Source organism: Apostichopus japonicus, chromosome 17 (genome assembly GCF_037975245.1).
Source record: "Apostichopus japonicus isolate 1M-3 chromosome 17, ASM3797524v1, whole genome shotgun sequence".
In the NCBI taxonomy this organism is placed as follows: Eukaryota; Metazoa; Echinodermata; class Holothuroidea; order Aspidochirotida; family Stichopodidae; genus Apostichopus; species Apostichopus japonicus.
Window position 1 is genome coordinate 8,949,503 of NC_092577.1, and position 26,302 is coordinate 8,975,804.

Below are 26,302 nucleotides of genomic sequence, written 5' to 3' on the forward strand. Positions count from 1 at the left end.
TATGCCAATCAACCCATTATACATACCATGTATGCAAATCACCCATTATACATACCATGTATGCCAATCACCCATTATACATACCATGTATGCCAATCCACTCATTATACATACCATGTATGCAATCAACCTAATATACATACCATGTATGCCATCCACCCAATATATACATACTGTGTATGCCAATCAACCCATTATACATACCATGTATGCCAATCACCCATTATACATACCATGTATGCCAATCACCCATTATACATACCATGTATGCCAATCCACTCATTATACATACCATGCATGCCAATCAACCTAATATACATACCATGTATGCCAATCAACCCATTATACATACCATGTATGCCAATCAACCCATTATACATACCATGTATGTCAATCACCCAATATACATACCATGTATGCTAATCAACCCATTATACATACCATGTATGCCAATCAACCAATCATACATTATACATTCCACCTGTGCCAATCAACCCATCATACATACCATGAATGCCAATCAACCAAGTATACATACCATGTAGCCAATCCAGCAATTATACATACCATGTATGCCAATCCACCCATTATACATACCATGCATGCCAATCAACCCATTATACAAACCATGTATGTCAATCAACCCATTATTCATACCATGTATGCCAATCAACCTGTTATACATATCATGTATGCCAATTTACCCTTTTGTTGCGTCCGTCCCAGTACGGTAAGGCAGATTTCGATGGTCGCGTGGCAGGGACGACACGAAAACGTAAATAACCAGTCCAACAGAGATATATAATGATTCGTTCTATTTATTTTGCAAGATTGATTGGATTAGATATGTTGAACTCATATAATTAGTGGTATTTCTTGTATATTTAACGTGCCTTCACACACGGAGACCTTACACAGTAGAGGTATACAGTGTGACTGAAGTGGCTTACAAAACTGTCATACACGAGGCAAAAGACATGACACTTTCCTCCAATCATAAGTTAACGTTTCTGTCACAAGACAGCAGCAGCCAATCACACTACATATAAGTTGAATTCTTGGAAATCATTTGAGGGATAAGTTAAACAGAGTATTTACATACATCTGCATATGGTCTATGCCATGGTGACTCGCATGATATTTTTACTAAAATTCCTCTTTATCTGATATCATTAAACAAATAAAATCAATACCTGGGAAAAAAAACATTCATGTAGTCAGTGAAGGTACGCCTTAATGCTTACAACAGTAGACAAAAAAATATTTATACCTCAAGTACTGGGGGTGAAATTGGCGAAAAACTAAACGTGACAGTTACTATTAGCAAAAATCAGAGTGCACACGCAAATGTTCGATTTCTTATGTCTTATTAAAAATTTTCCAATCACTTTTTATAATCATACCGAAGTTGAACAACACCTCTACCTCAATTGCTATGCAACTTTGAAAAAGTGTTGTAAACGCACGAAAATAACGATGAAGATGTATTGTGACTCGCATGACAAGAAAACGTGACTTGACAAGTTCACTTTTCGGATAGTTCTAGACCAAATGCAGAAGTGAATCGAAGGTATAGATCTTGCATAGTGAAATATAACATTCATTGGTCTAGAAAGTGTCCAAAAGGTACTTCCCTTGGGAATGTCCAGATGATATTAATGTCCTCGAGTTACCTTCATGACTGCAGACAGTAGGTAATATACTGTACCGGTAGTACAGTTGTTCGGGCAATATATCTTGTCAATTAATATTTATAACAATATTTAGTCTGTTGAAGTCACTCATTTGAAAGTTATAGAAGAAATAGATTTATCAAAATGTGATTCAAATTACTATTCTCATTTGTCATATTTGAATAAACCAAAAGTGTAGTATTTGAAAAGATAAATTCGCTCATAGGATTTTGGGAATGATTGAGCAGTTAAAACCTTAAGGTTGTCAAGTCATAGCACATGGCATTGCCAGATACAAATGAAAGTTATGTTTTTGTATATTACTAAAAAATCAATGACATTTGCTAACTTTCCAAATGTGGTGATAAAATAGGCATTATATTGCGAATAAATATTCATGATTTTAAATTCTGATATTTCAAATGAAATTATTATAATTAGTTGCATTATGTGTGCCCATATTATTCAAGTTGCCTAATTAAAGGGGAATGCATATATGATATCTTTAATCAGTGATTCATTCATCAAACTATAACATCCCTGTAATTTTCACACAGTAAATAGGTAGAAACACTATCTTGATTTGACGTGACTCGTGTGACGTGACTCGCGTGACATTCGTAAAGGGTGATTTTCTGCAAAATTTGAATAATGTATCTTCTGAAAAGGAAAATTCAGTAATCCTTTTGGTACCTATGTGAAGACTTGATATTCATTATTTGGAGTAAAACTTTTGTGCAGGCAAGGAGGAAAACACAAAAACAGTCAATTTTGTGACTCACGTAACAGTAAATCGAGGGTGTTTACTGTTTTCAATTTACCACTGTTGTCTAATGCCTTGATATCAAAATAAAATTGAAGCTATTATGTGAGCACTATACTATAGCAAATATAATTAGTTAAACACACAGTAAATAGGTAGAAACACTATCTTGAATAGATGTGACTCGCGTGACGTGACTCGCGTGACATTCGTAAAGGGTGATCTTCAGCAAAATTTGAATATCTTCTGGAAAGGAAAATTCAGTAATCCTTTTGGTATCTATGTGAAGACTTGATATTCATTATTCGATATTCATTACCAGTAAAACTATTGTGCAGGCAAGGAGAAAAAAAAAAACAGTAAATTTTGTGACTCGCGTGACAGTCAATCGAGGGTGTTTTCAATTCACCACTATTGTCTAATGCCTTGATGTCAAAAAAAATTGAAGCTATTTAGTAAGCACTATGCTATAGCAAATATAATTAGTCCAAAAAACTGATGATACCTATGATTACTTTGTACAAATCTGCACAAAATGAAATTTCAATGTATTTTTCATAATTAAGTTACTATGGGAACCATTTGTTATTACCGACCCCATAATCAAACAAATGATGTTTTTAGTAACTACAAGTATTCTATTTATTGGAAACTTATACAATTTTAATGTACAATGATTTTCAATTTTTGGTATGATGTTGACCTTAACATGGAATTGACCATATATGAAATATACATGAGGGTTCACGACACTATAAGTGTATGACATAACACCATTATACAGCAAAACTACATGACTCACATGCACATATAAGCACAACTTTTTTTAAACCTCACCCCCCCCCCTTCCCCCCTAAAAAAAAAGGAAAAAGAGAAAATAACTTAGTTATTGGATTTTATGTTTAAAATAAATAAAGTAGCACATTAAAGTAACTAGTCAAAGAACCATCATAGCATATTCTGACAACGAAATATGGAATACTGTTACATTTAAAAATCATTAATGTAGAAAAATCATTATGAACCAAAGATGGGCATAAGGTGAAGGGTGTAACAGAAATATTGCCACTAAAAGATATAAACCCATCAATGACTATTAACTTAGAGATTCTAACAATGCACATCTCATGATCTCACACAAACAAGAAAAGTCCTCTCTACTGGAATGACAGTTTTAGATATTACATCAATTCTAGACTGAAGACTTGAGTAGACGTACAGTACATCTGACTTTACAATGAAAAACATAAACAAAGAAACATAACAAACTCTATAAAAGATAGTAAATCTATTGCCATGACTATTATCTAACCTTTCCTAGCAGATTATATACTATGTGCTATACAATCTTAACAATATAATTTTTTGTAATAATTAAATATGGTTTCTCAAATTTGTAAAACAATAGAATGGCTTAGTGTAATATATTTATTCAATGAATAATATAATGGATACATTCAAGGTTTATTTGTTTCCACTGATAGAGTACAGTATTTTGTAATGGGATCAATAAATGTTGTCTTTGGGGCTAAAAAGGTGAATAGGCTGGTTATTTAATGTACAAATTATACACAGCAATACAGCAGCATGTCAAGAACATCACCATACCAATGTATCAAGAATTGAAAAAAAAAATATTTTGTGCATTCCAAACAGAGAATTAATAAAGTGACCTGTATCTGTAATATCTTGTTAACCAAAGAGGAACAACTACATCTCAGGTTCTAATAAATAACATCTCCTTTGGTATAAGTATGTCAATAAGTCATATCAAAACAGTTTGTGCTTTCACTTGTTATCATTTTGGAGGAAGGGTGAAAGGAAAGGCTGGTTTAATGTCTAATAGACGCCTTATTGTATCATGTCACAAAATGGGCTGTACCCCAGGAGCTTGACCACCTTTTTGCAGTGGGAGTGGGTAAAATGTTATCTTGTCCAGATGAGGAGGGGTGAAGAGGAGGGATGTGCCCCACTCTTTAAGATATTTGTAAATATGAAGGGTAACCCTGCTGTACCCTCTGTCTCGGTTGATTTTGGGGAGATGGGTGGGGGGGGCAGGGCATTTAGCCTACATCCATGCCAGGGATGGTTCAATCATCATTATTACTACATTTGTGTAATACAACTTTAAATCTTGCCAATGTATACAACATTAAAAGTGTGCAGTTTAGAACAATTTCCTGTGAGCAATGAAAAGAGTTAAGAGTAAAATATTACTTAGGACCATCTAGGACACAAGTGAACATGGCACCTCATGGCTTCATGCATATTCAAAAGTTATTTTAAAGCTATGACTACTGGCAATACTAGTTATATGGGGATGTAAGATCTAAAGATAGCAATTACTGATAGCAGATGCCTGGAGAATCCCTAATGCATTCGCTCTCATCTGATTTATTGTATTAAAGGTTCAAAACAATACCAAGATTACAGGTGGCAATGCACATATAACTTCAAAGACTTGATGCTTCATAGTTTCTCAACAAAATCACATCCATGATCAGACCAAGGTACATACTACAAAAGCTTGTTTGCCTGGCATGTGGGCAATCTATATTTTCATAAAAAGTCTTCTGATGAACTGATAATTTAGAAATCTTTTTTAAAAACTGTATCCATTTGAGAGAAACCTTCCATCAATACTACCATATAGTAATTCATTTTATTGAATGTTATTACCTCTACACAATTAAACAAGTGGAATCTTAAAAAGTGCATTTGATTTTATTTATGAAACTAATTAGGCAAGCTGTCTTCACCTACATATGGCCTGTAGATTTGATCAGAAGGTATCAAACACAAACCATTATCATTGCACATAACTGACTGTTGAGAAATTATTATGCGAAGACTCATCCTACTCTCATTCACAAAGGAAGTTATGCCAGCAGTGATATGTTCCCACTTGAGTTTTTCTTTCACTTTCTTGAAATGTACCAAAGAAATGTTGATAACTGTATCACCTGAAGTTTAGAGAGAAAATACAAAAAAAATCAACTTTCCATTCACTAGATTTATCAAGGTCAATATTCATTAGGTCTGTGATCATATTTGTAACAGACATCAATGTCTTTCCTTGTCTTATTAATAAGTATATATGAATATTTTACATAGCTGTATTATAAGGGCAGCATATACATTGTTTTCTATTTCTGTTTTGATATTTGGGTTTGTTGGAATGACATAGCTAACAGCACAGGACTAATATAATAATTCAAAGCACCTTAGCTGCTTTCAAGAATATGTTTTGCATCCGAAGTAATCAATACAATTAGTTAATTACAACACTTGTAGTGGTAACTGATGTTACATCCGAAGAGTTTTGAAGCCCCGCCCCCCCCCCCTCCTTCCCACGCCAATAAAACAACTTTTGACAATTGCTGGAAGTTTTCTACCAAGTTTGTGAGCTATCTTCTATGGTTTTGCAACAGAAAATAAATGTAGAAAAGACATGTGCTTGAGTTTGCTGGAAATATCTCTTGAATGGCCAGTAGTACTATAGCTGAAGTGCAAATAATGTACATCTTTAGACAAAACACATTAAGAGAATCTATCAACACTATTAAACAATGGGTAAGAATGGAAATCTGAATTACTTTGGTTTTTACTCTGAGGACATACATAGAGTCCAGAAGCTATGCATGTCTTGTATTACTGAGTGACAGCAACATATACACACATTACAGTAAAACAACCAAAGACTTCTACTTGCAATCCCTTAGTATATAGCTCATTGGCAATGACATAAAGACTAGATGATCTTCAGATTTAAATTTGATATCAATTTTCGTGGGGTTTAGATGCACTGAGAGGGGTAGGGTAAGAAATGTTAGAATGGAAAAAGGAGATATGGTTCCAGTTAGCCATTCTACATTTTATAACAAAGACTTGGTTGTTACATATGTAACATATAGCAAGTGGAAGCACATATGCTTCAGACAATGTGATCATAGTAAAAAGCCACTGACTCACTTGCTGAGGCAGTTATGCAGGGTTAATATTAAATTATTTATATATTTCTTAGCCTCAGCAAATCTTGTGTTTATATAAAAAAAAACAAGAGCCCAAGGGCACTGTGGTTCCTTGCGTAGGGGTATATGACAATACACATAATATTATCATAGCAAGATTGTGCTCAAATAGTCCAAGCAATTGTGGTCCTACATGTACCCATAAAGTAACCAACACTATAGCCAACACTTTTGTGATCACAAATTGTAATCAGATTTTTTATCAGAAGGCACTTTTGAGATCTGAATATGGCGTTGAAAATGTAAGAAATATAAGGTCACCTACAGGCGGGTCAACAGATATGATAACATTGGTGACCTCAGATCACATTTCATCAAAATTCCACCACCCCATTCACAACTTGTCCCAAAATATCAATCGTGTCACACCTTGGCACTGGGAGTTAATTGCATTAAATGTCTAAAAATTAACTTTGAACTTGTTTAACTTCACACACAAAGGTCACCTGGGGTCAACCCATTGACATTTTTGATCAGTGAGACATGAATGTAGCATCAAAACTACAAAAATTCAAAAATTTTCTTCTTTGCCCATTTTCTCCCCCCCCCCAAAAAAATACTAGTTTTTTAACATTAATTGACCTTTGGTGACCTTAGATCACAAGACCGTTAAGTTTGAAAATATTCCCCTATACCATTTGCAACTTGTCCCAAAATATCAACGGTGTCACACCTTGGCACTGGAAGTTAGTGCATTAAATGTCTAAAAATTAATTATGGCCTCATATAACTTTACACACAAAGCTCACCCGGGTGGGTGTCAACCCATTGACATTTTTGATCAGAAGGTAACTTTGATATCCAAATCTAAAAACCAAACATATTCTTTTTCGCCAGTTTTCTCCCAAAATAAGCACATTTTTTTCTAGTGTGACCTTTGACCTATTGACCTTGGTTCCAGATGTAGTTTCATCTCCTGATTCCTGAGAAGTCGGTACAGCCATCCTAACTCCGACCGAAAACTTTGACCCCATATAACTTCGCACATGAAGGTCACACAGGGGTCAACATATAGACATTTATGATCAGAAGGTACCTTTGACATCTGAAAATAGCAGATGCGGGTCGACAATTGGATTACATTGAAGCAACTCCCAACCCTAACGGACAATTCGTTCTCAAGTTATCGCAAAAATACTAGTTTTTGAACATTAATTGACCTTTGGTGACCTTGGATCACATAAATGTTTAGTTTATAAATGTTCCCCTTACCAGTTCACAACTTGTCCCAAAATATCAACCTTGTCTCACATTGGCACTGGGAGTTATTGCAGTTTTAATATTTTGGGTTTTTGGACCATAACTGACCTTTGTGGGCACGAAAAACAATAGGGCACACCATCATATGGCGGATCTATGGTCCAATTTTGGCGTAATTCCAACTTCCCCTTATTGAGAGTGTACCCAAGCAAGTGTCACAGATGCACACACAGACACACACCAAACTGACTACAGCAAGGAACCAAAAATGATATAATCTCAAGTAGGTACATTACTACATTTTTGTGGAAGTGATGCTGGCAATACATAGGAGTGTGGTGACACTGCAAAGACAGAGTACTACCTTATCTTCCCTTGGGCCCTTAGGGAGTTTACTGATCAAGCAAGTTTGAAAACAATTACTGTTCCACCAAGATAAGACAGTAATAAAATCACTTTCTATCCAGACTCAAATCTAAGTATAACTACAACCCAACTTACCAGTCCTACTATACACTAATTATACCATCAGCATATTGTAAACCATTCTTTGCAAGATCTGCATTAGTTGACCCCAAAGATCATCTCAAGACTGATTAATCCACATTTACCTAATGAGGAGATAAAGACAAAGACAATAAGAATCAGTTGTCACTCATTGTATATTGAGAATATCAGAACAAGATATGTTTTAATGTAAACTATGAAATCCATTGTGATTGAGTATGTCTTTTTAATATTTGCTCAACAGTTATTCCATTGCTCACAGATACACAAGCTAATGCTATGATGATTCTGTGTCCCTGAAACAACTCTATAATTGCAAGTTCAGTCATTTTATTGAAAATTTATTCACAAACAAAATAATAGGCTAACATTGGTAACATGTTGGTAATCCTTTGGATAGTCCTTTAGACTAAATTGATCAGCACACTGTCAAGTCTGTTACTTTTAGCGTTATTTGGTGCAACAGGCCAATGAAGTTGTTCATCTTTGTATGAACACCAAATAGCAAAGTTAGGTATAGTAACTGGTCTGGATTACTTTTGTCAAACATTGGGTATACAAGTGTGAAGCAGAGGCTGCTCTATTACATAAATTGTGTTGTTTTGCTTTGCTTCACAACTTTCTCAGTAACTTTATTTCCAACCTTGCCAATAGACAGCGACCTGATACAACCCCCCCCCCCCACTCACCTACCCAAACACACTCTTATAACAGAATTAATGAATTACACAATAACTTTAACAACATAAAAATAATGCAAATGCATTGAGGATTTCAGATGACATAACATGCTGAATCCTACAAGAACTTGTCATATTGTGTCGTGTGATCTTCTGTGATAGAATCATAAAATGTTACTTGTCACAGTGCAATACTCAATACCTATCATTATCCATGACAACTATATAATATGATGGGATAGGTGGACCTTGTCATAAACTACATAATATCCACTCAACCTGGAGACGGTGACAATAGAAAGCCTTCATAAGCATTATATGCTCACACAGGAATGAAACTGTTCCATCATGAAACAATGGATGTCTAATGACTATTGAAATTTGTCAGATTTGAAAGATTAGAGATGTTCTTGGCATCAGAATTTCATCCTCTTGAAACCTACAATTATGGTACAATTTGCTACAGTTAGAAAAACACTGGACAAAAGAGGTCTCCCAGAATCCCTGAGTTTCACACACAACCTCTAGCAGTATTCTCACTGGTTGTTCATATGTTATGTCTTGTTTTGCAGTGATTGGCATTGATGGGGATTGGGTGGGGGAAGGGGGTGCTGGATGATAGACTTTCCGTTGGGGAAATTTCCCTTAAGGGATCATCTGATACATCATGGAGTAAAAATATCCAATTAAACACTTGTATTCTCATTGAAGAGGGGGATGGGTGGGTGTGGTAAGAATCAGGTGGTGGACCATACAATCATTACCCTGCTCATGAAAACTGTACACATTTCTTCCAAGACCTGTAATCTGGATATGGTAAATCCCTAAAAAGGCTGATCTCAGGACTGAATAATTTCAGCTTACCTAATGATGAGAAAAAACAAAGTGCATTTGGTCCTCAGGTAAAATGTTATTATTAATGTAAATTGTCATCACCCAGTCTGCAAGTAGCAGCATTCTATCATTTAACATTGACAAACACAGATCACAGCTATTATAAACATATGGTATGCTACTGTAGTTTCAAACTAAATGACTCAGTTTTAATTATAATAACAATGTAAAGAAACTAATACAACTCAAATACAAATCTATAGACTGTACAAGATGAGTTCAGGGTCTCATAATGCTTCCGGCGGTGAGTATACAGCTCAACTATACCAAACTAATTGAAAATATAAAGAATAATTAATCTGAAATTGAGACAAGCATTGAATCTTCAGTCAAACTTTAAGTAATACCTCTAGCATTCCACAATCTGGTTTATATTATATTGAGAAACAAGAGTTATAACAAAGCCACCCTGATAAAAATATGGAGCCTGAAGAAAACATGATGAAGGATTCTGGTCACATAATTTAGGAACGGATGGTTCACTGTACTGTCTATAAGTTGATGAATTTGTAGGATATCTGAAATGATGACATTGTACTTTAATTGATTGAGTTAAAGTACATATTTTTCTATCTGCAGAATTTGATATATACTGTTATTTCATTTTGTTCTGTGTAGTCCTGGTGTGAGACGGTGGGGGTTGGGTGGTGGCTACAGCTGTCACAAGTGACTACAAGTGCCAAGTGAAATACAGTATGTGATAAAGAATGATATTCTTTAACTTTGGATAAACAAAGACTTAAGCAAAGTGGATCTGGTAAGAAAAATGTGCATGGGACTGTGCCTGGCTCTCAATGTCACTGGTTTTGTGTACACCCTACTTGAATAATGCTTCTTTAGCCTCACAGGATGTGATTGTGGATCTTAGAACTGGTGTGCGACAGTTTATCAGGAGTTTGGAGAAAAATATCAAAGAATTAAGGGAAAAGCAAACCCAGCCATCATCTTTAGCTGATATGATAGACATTTTTTAGATGAATATCAAAGGTGGAGGTGATTTGCATTTTACTGTCCAATTATGTTTTCAATCATATTTTTCTAACATTTAAGCAAATACTTAAAACAGTCAACTCTACCATACTACGTACATAAACATCATAACAAACAAAGTACATTAAAGTTCAGATTATATCCATAGTTGCGTGACCTATGTGTGACATACCTAACTTAATCAAGGTTTTTTTGTTTGTTTGATGGAGTGTTCATTACAAATACCTCTAACACATAGCTCAGCAATACAGACTGAGTTGACTTCTTTAATGTTTCTACATCATTTTAGAATAACTAAAATGGTATTTCGAGTTTTTGGTTTTAATCTGAAGAAAATAAATACCTTAACCGAAGACATATTTGTAGGTAACCCAAACTACTTTCATAGAAACCAACAAGTTGTCTTCCAGTCTGACCATTCTGGGAGTGTCAGGAGTTCTAAAAGACTTTTTTCATTTGAGTCTCAGGAGGCAATTTTTATTTCAGTTTGGCAAATGGTAAAATGTACCAGAGGGTGTTTAGGCAGCTATTGTGTCATGGCAAGCTCATTACAAACATACCAAGTACTGGATTAATCCAGCAAGAATCCGATCATTTTAATGTCCTGACTAGGAAATAATTCTGTCAGTTGTATTTTGTGAGAGTGAATGGAGAAACAAGAGTATTCCTTGATCTGCAATGCTATCCATAAAATCTACCAAAGGTTGTTGAAACATTGCTATCAATGTTCTACAATCTACACTAACCATTAAGGTGATTACCATCACATGGAGGAAATATCAGCTGATGAAACATTCATTGTCCTTGTCAGCACAGTGTGAAAGCTTCCATCGAAAATTGGTAACTACAGGTGGTATAGGTGATCCCCAAATAGCTTCAGGATAATTCAAGTTAACCTAATGAAGAGAAAAGAAAATGATGTGAATGAAAATTAAGTCCTAATGATAGGATATATTGAGAATGTCAGTCAGAAATAGATACAGTATATATGTGTATGTCTCTGGCTAACCACCCTGTATACATGGACATTCACAGAGAAAAAATCCAAAGGAAGGAAAGTACACTTCAGATTCCAATAACCAGGTAAGTGTAAAAACAATTAACCAGTAAACCATCAAACTTGAACCGGATTGTCCATCAATTGTTTAGTGGAAGTGGCATATTAGGGTGTGGTGCAGTGATATAAATGAGCTCCCAAAGGAGACTTACTGTAAACCTCACACAAACCCAACCATTCGTGGTTTGGGCTTCACTGAGACATTTGTGAGATTTCCACCTTCTTTCCTACAGAAAGTCATTTGAATTTCCACTCATCGGGAGATAATTGTAACTACAGTCATTTAGTGTGTCACCTATTCTACCATAAAGTGTGTCAGCTTTGGTGGATTGGTGCTTTCATATTGTTTTTCTTCATTTAATGGCACCAGGCCCCTGGAGACTGTATTGCCTACAATGACCTACAGTAGTTACACCACTCTCTTGGGGTCTCTTTCCAGATTTAAGATCACCAAGGATTTACAGAGTACCCTGTTCAGCTGGTCAATTGCTATCCAATATGGTCAGTTCTTTCAACAAATTTGGCAGATGAAGACATTTGTAACCTCAACATTTTGATTTGCAATAGTTATGAGATAAAAAAGTCAAAATTGTGAAATTTGGGGACACGTATTTTTTAAAACCAACTGCAGTGACTGGATCAGCAAGTGACAATTCCGTATTCACAGCTGTATATACTCAGATTAGTAGGAAGTATTTCCAATTGTGTTCTCTGTTTATAATGGCTACAAGGGTACTACAAGGCTCTCTAAATCTTCAGTATTTTTGCATAGGTTTTGAAAACTGCTAGCAATTTAAAGCACATAAGGACATATCAGGAATAGAAATACTTAATCTGATTTTGCTCTGTGGAATATCTGAGCCCTAGCCAGCACCGGGAGCTAGGGGTATTGGTCAGAGGGGCGAGAATGGTCTGTAGGGGCGCTTTCGACACTATCTTAGCGGAGCGCCACCATAGGTTGGCGCGGAGCGTACAGAATTTTTTTGAGTAGAGATACTCCCTAGATCGCCGGAAATGACCCTTTCCGGGCATTGCTAATTTGCAGATAAACGAAGAATAAATAGCCGTTAGAGCATTTTGTCAGAAAATTACACCAACAAAATGTGACAAATGTCAATAGGTAGATATGAGAGCAATAGAAAAGTCAATATTCGCGAATAAGTAAAAAGTAGTAAAAAGCTGAAAAGCGCGTCAGCAGTCCATTTGAGTCCGTCAGGGGGGGGGGGGGCATCCACCCCCTGACTGTATGGACGCTCCGCCACTGCTAGTAGCCAGGTGCTTCAGAAGAGCCCTGTAACATCTCTGAGACTTATTGTCCTCTTCTACTAAGTTTAGAGCTGAGGCATTTTCACTTTTCAGATAAAATGTTCTCTGGTAGTGATTTTGAAGCCCTAGTGTAGCCCATGGAGTAGGTGGGGGGGGGGATGGCAAGTGCTCACCACCCTAATGGATGCCAGTGCTTGTATATCTTTCAACGCCCTCTAAATGTGTATATTTTAATCAGTAGTTAGCTCTCAAATATGAAAGGAAGAAATGTTATCATGACATGATATTGATAAAGAGTGGCAGGGGAATTAAACTTCCTTAACCATGCTTGCTAGCCAGCAGTCTGGTGAATCAGTCACAAAAAAAACACAGATTTACTTCATTCTTACCTATGGAACTCTGTGCATCAAGAAGTGTAGGATACCAAAAGAAGCTTGATAGGTTCATAGGTCCTGCTCTCCTCTATCCAGTACGGTCTGCGTCTTCATATTCACTAGAGGGTTTCTTTCTATGGTTGAATGATTACATCATGGAGCCGTTAGAGCCCCAGTGACTTCTAAATCAAAAGTGAAACACTGACATGAAATCAAATTATTTGTTCAGAAATTTCAGACAACTTCAGAAACAAAAGGATACTCAAAACAAAGAAAAACTCATGGTAGCAGTTCCACTTTGATCCAATTATTGATCTTTTTAATTTAGTGATTATACAGTATATTAGTGTTTGGTTTCTGAAGCTCTAATGAAAGTTCTTATGAACTTGTGCATTCAGATAGCAATGTGACACTACAGCAGTCTTTGTGGGCAATCAACTTCACATGTTAGCTGTAAAAGACCCCAACACTTTTAGTAAGTAATTATGTAAAAGTATGTAAAAGTGATATTGAAGCTGAAGATACGTCAATAGGAAATGAGCATTATCAGCACAAACCCTGGAAATTATGGATATGTTCCAATAATGGGTTGTCTTGGATCAGTATATGTGGTAGTATTTTGAGAGGGGTGATATAGCCCCTACTGAGTATTTTGGGTGACACAAACTACAGTACAATCATGCTTGTACATATGATATGGAATATTGAATCTCAATCTCTGGAAAACCTTGCATCTAATTTGACCTTTACTCACTGGCAGGTTAGCACTTAAATCCACATTATCCAAGGAGAGAAAACAACTCAGAAAACAAACAATTGCAATATTCTAGGTTTGTTTCTTTCAGTGTGTTCACCATCTGTATTTGCAATATCTTCACATTTGGTAGGCTAGTACTGTTGCTTCGGGGAATCACACCAAAACAAACAGGGAAGTACAACCATACACTGTACAACCGTTCTTGAAACGCTGCTTTACACTGTGTCGTTGGTTGTTTAGATTTTGCAAATGAGACTTGTTCAAGTCGTTTCCATTGGCCACGCGGGAAATTCCCACTCTTTTTCAGATAATAATCAATCTTCTAATTCAAATAATAGCAATTTACAACAAAATGGCAAATTCGTTAGATCTAAAAGTGAGGACTTCAACGATATGATGCAAAATATAAATACATCATTTGCACCTCGACAATTTTCTGGTAATGATGTGAATCCTGTACAGCAGCTTGGAGGTATTTACGTGTTATGGGTCGTATAGGTTTTATGGAAACTACTTAAAGTTATTACACTGCAACTCACCAAATTACAATTTATTTAATGGAGAGGAACCGTTGCTAATAGCTAAAACAGTAATTATGGATCAGTGAGATAATTTGACGGTATGGTATAGAGGCAAATGCTAGGATGTGTACGAACGGCAGTCTAAACTTAGGTAGGCTATAGGCTAGATTAGTCATAAAGTTAGGCTTTGTTAGAAATCTCAAACATCACCCGCGAAAAGGTAGAATTACTACTTTAGCGAGAGGACATGCTTAGGAATCTAACTCATAAATGATAAAAAAATAAATCTCAGCCTAGTTGTTGACTGATAATCAGAAGGTCCAAGTTAAAGCATATCTTAACTATAAAGGAATTGAATAAAATACAATCGAGACACTGAGTTTTCTTTAGGGATCTTAAATAAAGCGAGGAATAAAACCAGCGATTAACATTCTCGGTGAGCTGATGCCTATCCTTTACTTCGAAAACAGTTACTTCATTCTAGCTAAGAAAAAGTATCCATAGACAAACTGTAGAAACTTTGTTATCCCTTCAAAATCTTAAATTACAGACAATAGTTCAACTCGATTTTCATCGTACATAACAAAGCCGTATATGCATTAAAGTATTAAAGTCAATCTATAACATCCCACAATTATTATTGTAATCACCTAACTTACTAAATCTACCTGGTCGGAAATTTGAGCCAATTGTGTGATTTATTAGTTGAATGACCTAACTCCTGCCAATATACCTGATACTTTATGTGAACGAGAGGTTTGTTAAATACTGTATAGGGCTTAGAGCTTTGAGCCTCTATAAAACAGTTTTCCAATTTAAGTTTGATCATAATAAAATGCAATTAAACTTATAATTAACTGATGTATCTCTCGTACGTGTTTGTAAATCAATATTTGCCCGCTAACTGTTCACAAGATATTACAATGAAGATCCAATCAACCCGATGCAACGTATAAGTAATAATTAATTAGTATAATTAAACCCTCAAGGATATGAATTGTTTCCAGATAACAATATTATTTGTAAAAAAAAAAACTGTAAATAGCGGATGGTACTATTTAATTGTAAGAAATGATAAAGTTTAGAAAGCTAAGATCATAAGCGTTACTCAATTTAGCAATATCTACAGCACAAAGAAAGAAAGAGATGTTACATTTAAAAACAAAATCCATTAGAAGTTATGACACTTAAACCGTAACTTAGGAATGAATTTGATAACTAAACACAGATAGACATCATTTTCTAAACAAATCTTATTAATTGGAAATAATTATAATTCAAGCAGAATTGTAGGATTTGGATCAATAATAAAATAATTTATATATTAAAATTTGAGTTAAAGTCTCATCAACCTTTTCTCTTGTAACTTGAATTAGTGATCTACATCTGCTTCTTTAAATTGCATTTTAATTACAAAAAACAACATAAATACAATTCTTCAAAATCTCCTTAAGCTTGATAAAAAACTGAATAACGTTAAAGTGAAAGTTTCCTTTCCATGATTCCTATTACATTAGTGACTAATATTTTCATTTAAATTACATTTTTCTTCTCAAAGTTCTAATTAAAACTCAAATTAATTGGATCAATATTTTTTTTTTCAAAAGATAGAATAATGTCAATTCTTGATTACCCATTATTTTATAAAATTCTCAACCCGTCTTCGAGATTTGCTCCCAATTATAACTAATAAATTAAATATGTAGCCTCACATTCTTACTTAATTAAACCTTACTTGCTATAAAACCTTTTATTAATCATATAATTTAAAAAAAAATGAAAATAACCCTTAAATCCTACACTACCACTTTGTTTTCCTCTAATCTAATCTAATTAATTCTGTTAATATTTGTCTTCCCTTAAAATCAAATTTCCGTTGCATTTACTAAATTCCGTTTTACAAATAGACACAACCTAAATGTCCTAATTTATTTCTTTACTTTCCTTTCTTTTCATTTCGTTCTTTTTATTATTTATAATATTATAATAATTATTCTATTCCTTACCAAATCCAATTTGTTTATCTCTATCTACTCTATTATCAGTAACTATATTCCTTCATTCTAGATTCCTACCTCCTGTGTGTATCTATACCGATGCTCTCCTAGAGTTGATGAGTCTGGTCTGAACCTTATCCTTGAGTCTGGTCTCTCTCTCTCTATCCTGAGTTCTCTCCAGAAGCTGGAGATCTGGGACAAATACAGCAGACTAACCAATGAAGAGTTTGCGGCCATCTTGTCTTACTCCTCACAGTGTACAAGCTTGAAGGACCTGAAGTAAGTATTCCGGTGTAGATGTTAGAATCATCATAACAGTTAAACAGGGAATTAATTTAATTAATAAAAGTTATCAATATTAAACGAACAATAGATAATGTAAAGTCTGCTGTAATGTTAATGTCAAGGATGCGGGAAAGGGTTAACTAGTTTAGTTGAATTTATTTGAATAATTATTTCATCGCGAAAGGAATTATGTAGGATGTTATAATAAATAAAACAAAATGTAATGGATTAATAGGGTATACTTTAAAAGAGTGTTGGTAAGAGAGGGGTGGAGGGGTGGGTTGGGGTTGTTTAAAACGTTCTTTGTTTAGTTTATTGTTAACATTTAACTAAGAAATCGGTTTTAGAATGACAGGAATGTTTATTAGGATAAAGTAAGAGATATATAGACAAGGTTGTTAAATTTAATAATTCGAATGAGTTTTGAAATAGGGTTTTTGAGTTTATAAGTAATAAATGTGACTTTTCAAGCTGAAGCCTCCTAAATATTTGTTTTTCAATTATGTTCAATCTATTTAAGATTTTTTTCAACGAAAGAGATTGAAAAATCGTTATTAATATAAAAGAAGCAAAATGATGGCAATAAAAAAGCAAAAACCTATCAATCTATACTTAAACACCAATGTGATCAGATTATAATACTATACTCTCTATTAAAACTGATATTCATACCAAACAAGCAACCAATAAAACAGTTTTAGTTGTCGCGTTTAAAAAATAGTTACTCAAAATAAGTTAATAAATAAATGTTATGTAATGGAGTTAATTATAAAGTTAAAATGATTTTGTTACAACCACAAAATCATGAAAGGCAAACATGTATCTCATAAATTAAAGAGTTTAAGATTTAATGCATTTAAAACTACATCAATTTATTCTTTTTAGTTAGAAATACAATTTGACAAGAAATAATCTAAATTTATATATATTCTCATTATGTTTTTCATAATTTTAACAATAATTTAAAAAGTCATCGTTAGCTTCAGCGTTTTTTAATTCATAACTTAAATTCATAACCGGTTTCACTTAATACAGTCCCGACACCTCCTATTTACCAATCCATTGTTACCCTACCTACCCCCTTCAGCTTTAACCGTGATTACACTCTTTGTTCTTCACAGTTTCCCTTTTCAATATATTTTTACCCTCCTCCCACCCTAACCCTATCATTACCCTCGCTGTTCCTGTCACCGAGTGGTTTGTTATTATTATTTCCAGGTCCATTATCAATTACCTGTGTTTCTTTGTTTCTTCATGTCCATTGTTTCCTTCACATAGGCCTACTAAGAATATATTTTAGTTTTATAGACAGAGACGTAAACCTCGCTAATACGTTAATTTATTTCTTTTTCTCAGACAAGATTCATGAGTCAAATTGGTTCCACAACTAATATATTCAGTTAAATATATCGCAACTCCTGTCGCCTTCATTAGTTCATCAGACCAACCTCATGAAAAGTTTCTCATTTCCATCCTTACACATTCACGTTAATGTTATCAGTTGATATGACCCACAGTGTATGACGTGTTACTAAAAATAATGAAAGAAATATTTAAGTCGCCCAATCCCGCCTCACCCGACACTCCAAAGAAACAGGGAAACAAATATTCAGTAATACCATAAATAAAAGAAATGAAGAAAGAAATGAAAATTATTCAGCATGTCATATTCTTAATGCCATTCCAGGAATAACTGTAACCACGTTGTAATACGTTGGCAGTATAGCTTGGTCGGATTTAAAAGAAAATGTAATACAGATTTATGATTCAGGGGCGTATGCAGGATTTGTGACAGGGGGGTCTGACTGGTCCAGCCGCGTCTGAACATAAGACTATCTAAGCGGAGCGCTACCATCGGTTGGCGCGGAGCGTACCAGGAAATTTGTGGCTTACAAACCCACCAGATGGCCGGAAACGGCACTTCCCGAGTATTCTAAGCTGCATGTACCTAGCCTGAAAATATGGATCTCATGTCTGCAATTTCTCAATTGATGAGCAAAAAACAATCTATGAAATATGGTAATACATATCAGATGAGTTGAGATGATACAAAAATCATAATGCCTTTAGCCCAAATCTCCCTCCCGTTCCGTCACCACTGTTTGATGCAGGGCCGGATCCAGGATTCTGGAAGGGTGAGGGGTTTGGCCTCCAGTGATCCTAGGGTCTAAGGTCTAAGGGGAGTGGGTTTCCCTCTATCCATTGTGAAATTCTTGGATATTTAAGTACAACAGGGAACCCCCTTCAGTTTAGCCATGCAAAGCACCTCTCTTTTTTTCTCTCTTTTTTTTCTGTCTTTTTTTTTGGCCAAGAGCAGGGGGGTCCGGACCCCCTGGACCCCCCCTCTGGATCCGCGCCTGTGATTATTCACTTTCTAGACTATCAATGCTTTATCCCAATCCCCGTGTTCAGTATCCTCTTCAGTGAGTTTAGTTTAACCTTCTCCACCCTTCAGACACCTTATACCTGCTCCCGCCACTGCCCCTTCCTTTGCCCTCCCCTTTCAGAGAGATTCATTTGTATGTTTTCAGAGAGCCCATCAAATCCATTCCATGTTTCTACCCGATAACATCATCACCGTTTAAGTACACACAGAAGGCCTATTCTACTTCTACAATAATTTTCTGTACAAATATATGTAGCGCTAACATTATATGGACGATTGATCCAAACAGTTTATGTTCTAAAGCAAGTCAATAGTAAGAATGCCACACCTGGAACTCCCGTAAATATCTCATTAGCATAATAATAGATGACTCGAGCCAGTTTAACATCATGAATAGAAACAGGTAAACGAACCACGTGCCCATTGTCAGTGAACGTGTCAAAGTAACCATGGAAACAGACATTAAGTAGGTCAGTAGGTGTACAGCAGTGACAACGAATCATCGATTGGGGAAATCCTCCAAATAACATATTTTTATTAGGGCATACGCATTGTTGTTGCATACGTTGCGTTCTTAATTGTTGGCAATTCTATGTAAGTTTTACCATTATATATGAGCAAAATTGCCCTCATTAGTTGTTTAATGTATCCCCACATGTTCCCATGCAAACCAATCGGATGAAATTTGAATAGAGAGAGGGTTTATAGACAATAGTTATGAATACAAATTAAAGAAGGATTGATTCTTGTTACGTTCAGTTTACCTTCTTATTAAAGTTGCACTTCTCGTTGGTAGGAGTCTGACTAGATAACACATTATTGTGATGCTCTCAATTTGGTTAAATCTCTATATTCCGACGTCTCTATGTTCCGACAAAAAGAAATAATGCGGGACAATTTATTTTAACCAAAAATACTGCAAGCGGCGCGGCGCGATAGATTTTTTGTTGGTGCCCCGCGATGATTTGTATATTTGCACGAAAAAAAATATTAACATGAAAATCGAAAGTTACACATACGATAAGAGAAAAAGCCAGTGAAATGTTTCAGTATATTAAGTTGCACTAAAGGAGGTATATAAAGGAACTTAAATCATCAAAAGGTACAAACATCGACAACCATGATACAAGACTATTAACCAACCCCCCCCCCCGGACAATTACCCCCCAGACAACTACCCCTGGACAATTACCCCCGGACAATTCCCCCCACAATTTTGAGACGTGGGCTCTTGGAGCAGTAGACAGAAAGAAAATCCATGCCCTGAAATGTGGTGTTGGAGGAGGATGCTGAGGATATCATGGAAGGAAGGTAAGTCAAATGATTTTGTCAAGAACCAAATTGGAGCGAAGGTTACCTTATGTCAGAAGATAGATAAGAACAAGCTGCAGTATTTTGGACACATTTCTAGGAGAGAAGGTGACAACTTGGAGAAGATCATTACCCAAGGTCATGTTGAGGGTCAACGAAAACGTGGTAGGCCAAAAGTTCGATGGGCTGACGGGATAAAAGAGATCACCGGCATGAACATCTGCGCAGCTCACCGATATGCCCAGGATAGAAGTGGTTGGAACGTCATCATCAATAGGGTCACAAAGGGTCAGTCATGACTCATAGGACGACGACGACGAATTCCCCCCAGACAATTCCCACCCGGACAGTTCCCACCCCTGAAAATTCCCCGGACAATTCCCATACCGGTCGACTCCCCCCCCCGGACAATTACCCCGGACCATTACCCTCCCGGACAATTCCCCCCCCCCCCCCGGACAATTGCCCACGGATAATTGTCAATCGGGAGCACCCAATTGGGACGATTTTATAACGCTAATTACCAATAAAAACTGTGCGTTGGTAGGACATTATTTTATATTAGCATAACCAACAGGCCCAACTCACCTGAGATAAAATAATCGCGAAGTTAAAGATACGAACAACGCGTATCTTTGTGCGAGATTCTCGTGCATTAGTGATATATTTATTTATTTCCGCTTTCTGTGTGTAAACCATGTCTGCCCTGTAGAAAGTGACTTTCGCTTATTTTTTTTTGCCACATAAAGGAGTGAGATATGGGCTAACTTTGGTCTACTTACATAGATATCTGAATTACTGTACCATTTTTGTCCTGTCACGCTACCAATGTAATAATTTTGCAATGTAGTAAAACATACGAACACCGTTGAATTAAAAAACTTAAATAGCAAAACGACTGTATTTTAGGAGACAAAGTACCAAAACACTTTCTTGTTTCGCGTACATTGTGTATACTATAGCTAAACTAACAAAATGAAAATATCTTGGGCGTCAATTTGGTAAATTTTTGGGAAAATAGATTTGGCGCGCTTTGCGCGCACTAGCTGTATTGATACTGTGAGAATTAACTGATCCTTGCACATGCATGTTAGCTAGATAACCTTAACAGTTTCTGCGCACTTCGCGCGCACTTTAGCTGAATTCGTTTCCGGGTAGACTTTTATTTGACTCTTTTTTATTCCTTGCCAGAGGCAAAAGGAATATATGCAGTCACGCATGTGTGTGTGTGTGCGTGTGTCTGTCTATGACGCCGGCTTGTAATCACGATAACTGAATGATGCAAGATCTGATCGGTATCATACTTGGTTGGTAGGTTACCCACAGTGAGTAGATGGTCCCTATCGTTGTTGGTGCTAATCTCATTAATATTCATAAGTGGACGGACTCCGTATCTGAGCAACATAATGGCCGATTTGTTCAAACTTGTTTGGTAGCATTGGTAGGAGGTGGGGTAAATGCGTATGTTTCTGTTAACCTTATCGCATCTCATTGATATTCATGAGGCGCGGAGCCAAATGTAATTTCGTTGACGTCAATGACGCAAGGTTTGATCTCATTCCCATACTTGGGTGGTGGATTACCCATAGAATGTAGGTGGTCCCTATTGTTTTTGGTGCCAATCTCATTAATACTCATGAGTGGGCGGGCCTTCGAACACATTCTTTAAATGCTAATATCTCGGCAACCGTCTGTCCGATTTTGTTCAAACTTTTTTTCGTTGGAATTGGTGGGAGGTGTGGGTGCATGTGAAGGTAAGAACCCTTCTGCATCTCATTAATATTTTTGAGGGGCGTGGCCAAATATTATTTCGCTGAAAATTGCTCAGAACCACTTTTTGAATCCTTGCCAGAAGCAAAATGAAAATATGCAGGCATGCATGTATGTGTGTGTCTGTGACGCCGGTTGTAACCACTCTAAGTGGATTACGCAAGTTCAGATCATGATGGATTACCCATAGTCAGTATATGATTCTTATTGTTTTGGTTAAGGTCAAAGGTCACCTGAGGTCAACAGAGCTAGGTCAAGCCATTATATCTGGCTTTAAATCCAAAGGCAAGGAATCACAAAGCTCTAGACTCTTGTTATGCATGATAGCCAGCTACTATACACTCCCCGTAGCATTTATGTGGTGTTACAGTAAATGTACGCATTTTGTATGCATGGTAACTGGCTTGTGCCAAAAATTTGTTCGCGCAATTCACGTGCACTAGCTAGGTTGGTATGTGTGATAGTGTTTTCTCCCTTCTATGCATGGTAGCTAACTAGCACAACATTTTCCGACAGTCCTGTCATCGGCCCACTTCGTATGCATGGTAGCCAGCAACTACACAATTTTCTGTACGTTTACTAGCTGCACTTCTGCTGTCAGTGATACTTTGCGCATTTTTCATGCATGAAAGCTGGATATCAGAACTTTTCGCTCGCTTCGCGCGCGTTTTCATCCTTGGTATCACGTATCCTTGACATAGGCTACATCAAAAACCTTCACACCAACATGACCTATAAACGACTCCTAATGAACCATTCTAAAAACAAGCCGTTTTGCTCGCGCTTTGAGCTCGCATTGGGTATCTTTGGCATGGTCATTGGAATTGTGCCCCCCTCCCCTCCCGGCATGAAACCCTAAATACGCCACTGCTTGTAAGCTTAATCCAGGTAACTCATTGTTCCAACAAGAAGAACGGCAACTGTTTGAAGAAAGCTGAGGTGATGCAAGTATCGAAGAGACATTGATTAACTATATAATATTGTTTACTAACCGTGTAAGAGCACTTGAATCAGTTACAAAACTGACGGCATACAATCCCCGCCAACAAAATACACGGGAGAAACCCCGCTCCCCATATCATCGTTGGAAACTGCGAGACTGCGAGACCAACATGGCGTTTTCAACCCCAACATTGATTGGGGGGGGGGTGGGTAGTTCTAAGGACAGCCAATATGCATGCACTGTATTCATGGTACTGTTGTCCCATCATTTTTGGCGGGTATTATAGACACCTGAGACATAAAAAAAAGTCGTGGATCGTTTATGGTTGAGTTGTCTTACGAGCAAAAACGACTTCTAAAACTTTCAAGAATTCAAACATAAATTACGCAAAACAAAAGACTGCAAATTCTTGCTGTTTACAGAGCGATTCTGATGCTGATGTCAACCGTACCGCACTGGGCGTAAACGAGAGCAATATTTTTTCCCATGATACTGAAAACGGAAAAATTTCACACAAATTATATTTTTTTAAAGAATATACACACTTTAAAATAAAGCATGAAATAATATCTCAGAAAATAGAACTTCATTAAATCAATAAGATTTCCAACTGGCGAACAATCGACCACCAGCTTCACTGGGACTCTAACCTGCACGGACCTTCTGCTTATTTACAGGCTCTTTTTTTTCTCTTATATTGAAAGACGAGCACACTGGCTCGCCCATTTGATATACATTTACAAAGTGGTGTTTGTTACCTGATAAAACGTTTAAAGCTTTCAAAGCTACACTTGCAATTAATGATATATATAGAAAACATTACGTATTCAATGAATCAAATAAATGAAAGTAATATAGTGATATAAGTATGGCTAAGTCTGAATGATAAATGTAACTGTTGTTTGATGATTTTGATACAAATATCACTCTCTAAAATAAAAAAAAAATGGAAAATGAATCTAAAAGACTGAAAGTAGGGACCAATGGAAAGCTGAAAGTTGAAAAATTTGAATTTAATATGATTGATTATCAATATATTTGATTGAAAATCAAACACGTTTATCAATTGTAATTTGATTGGTCACTAGTTCCAATCTTTTGAATTAAGAGAGCATTCTTCCCAGAGTGACAAGTTGTTTAAATATTTATTCTTCGAGCAGAATGGCGCACTTTAAGAGTGGTACATTATGACACGCATATAGGTCATATTGAAGTGCCGAGATTGCTGCATGGTGTAGCCAGTTTATCAAGAATGCATGTAACTAACGCAAAAATCTGTTCTAGTGAGCTACCATGCTAGTGAAATGCGTAAAAATATCATAGTAGATGTACATTTGGTGCGCGCCGAGCGCACAGAGAATTTGTAGTTGCTACTACCATACATGGTCAACATAATGAGCAAATGAAAGGATTATGACATGAACAGTGCAACTAATGCGCGCGAGAGCGCGCGGACAATTATGTGGTAGCTTGCTAAAATGCATGCGAAGAGAGATTAGAGCTATCGCAGTATCGACCTAACTAGTGCACGCGAAGCGCGGGAACATTTCTCTGGTCTAGCTATCTATCATGCATTCAAATTGCGCAAAAACTAACACAGCATAAACGCTGAATATCCTAGTTCTGTCGAAAAATACACATGTGGATGCAAGCATATGGCAACTGATAAAGACGCTATATAAGCGGGCAAATTTTTGAGGTCATATTAACTGGAAAGATATTTCCAGGAAGTCATATACACCTGATCCCAATCCCTACCAAAATGTACCTTTTTATACCATTTATCGACTTGTGATTGATGGTCAAGGGGCATGTGCAGAAATTTCCACGGGGGGGGGTCCAAAATGTGATGAAATGTAATGATCGACGTTCTGGGGGAGGGGTCTCAGTGGAAATTCCCGAAGAGGTGGATTGTCCGGGGGAAAATTGTCCGGGGGCAATTGTCCGGGGAAAATTGCCATGGGTGTGAATTGTCCGGAGTGGGAATTGTCCGGTGGGCAATTGTCAGGGTTGGCAATTGTCGGGTGGGAATTGCCCGAGGGGAATCGTCCGAGGGGTACTCGTCCTGTGGGTAATCGTCCAGTAGGGAGTTGTCCGGGAACCAAAAATTATGGTCAAAAACAAATCAGGACCCTAACAATTTCAGGTCCCGCTAAGTGGCATCTGCACGATTTCATGGGTGGTGGGGCCAAGTACCCAATTCCCCCGACTGGCAACATTTGACATTATTTAGAGTTGACTTTATTAATATTTCAACCAGTCATGTGACCAGCCTCATTGGTGTGAGGGGAAAACCTCGTCTTTCGTCCTCGTCTTAATAGTCAGAGAAGTTTTTTAGGCTTATATTGATTTGACCTTTCACAGCACCATGAAGTGTTTACCCTTTCTAACATGATTTTCTTTGGATGCTCGCGTCCGATGGGAGGGGTTTAAACAGGGAGACCCCTTTTATGAATAAAATAACCTTAAATTAATAATTGTCAATGCTGTATATCAGCGGACAGGTTGACACAAGAACGGTTGTTCGATAAAATATCAATTATTTAAAGTTAATCAATATTTCTATTATATGGCCTACACGTGTCATTGAGTTGATGTGTCCGCTATATATATATATTGCCCTTACTTTATATAAAATATTAGTGAAAAATTTTAAAGTGCATCTTTCAGCCACTCAAAATAGATATAGAAAACAAAGCTTTTACATTAAAACAAACTTGCAACATGTTGGTAAATATACGTTTATTATGCTAATTAGATACGAGGTACGTAACCTATTTTCTTTACATTGACCAGAGTAGTGTTTTATACATAGAGCTGTGAAATGTAGGTATAAGGTAGGATGATACTGAGCTAGACTTAACAATATTAATTGGATATTATGCACTATTTGTGTT

At 36.4% G+C, this 26,302-nt stretch overlaps 2 protein-coding genes across 2 annotated transcripts in view; both read left to right on the forward strand.

The window, feature by feature from the left end:
- The window catches only part of LOC139954922 (uncharacterized), a 37,456-nt gene extending 20,301 nt beyond the window's left edge, over positions 1-17,155 (forward strand). The window contains exon 4 of the mRNA XM_071954912.1: positions 16,781-17,155. Within this exon, the coding sequence (XP_071811013.1) occupies positions 16,781-16,993 (213 nt within the window). The 3' untranslated portion in view covers positions 16,994-17,155. The remainder of the gene's footprint in view (positions 1-16,780) is intronic.
- LOC139954924 (uncharacterized) overlaps positions 1-26,302 on the forward strand; it is a 200,048-nt gene that overhangs the window by 117,448 nt on the left and 56,298 nt on the right. The gene's annotated exons all lie outside the window — the stretch shown is intronic.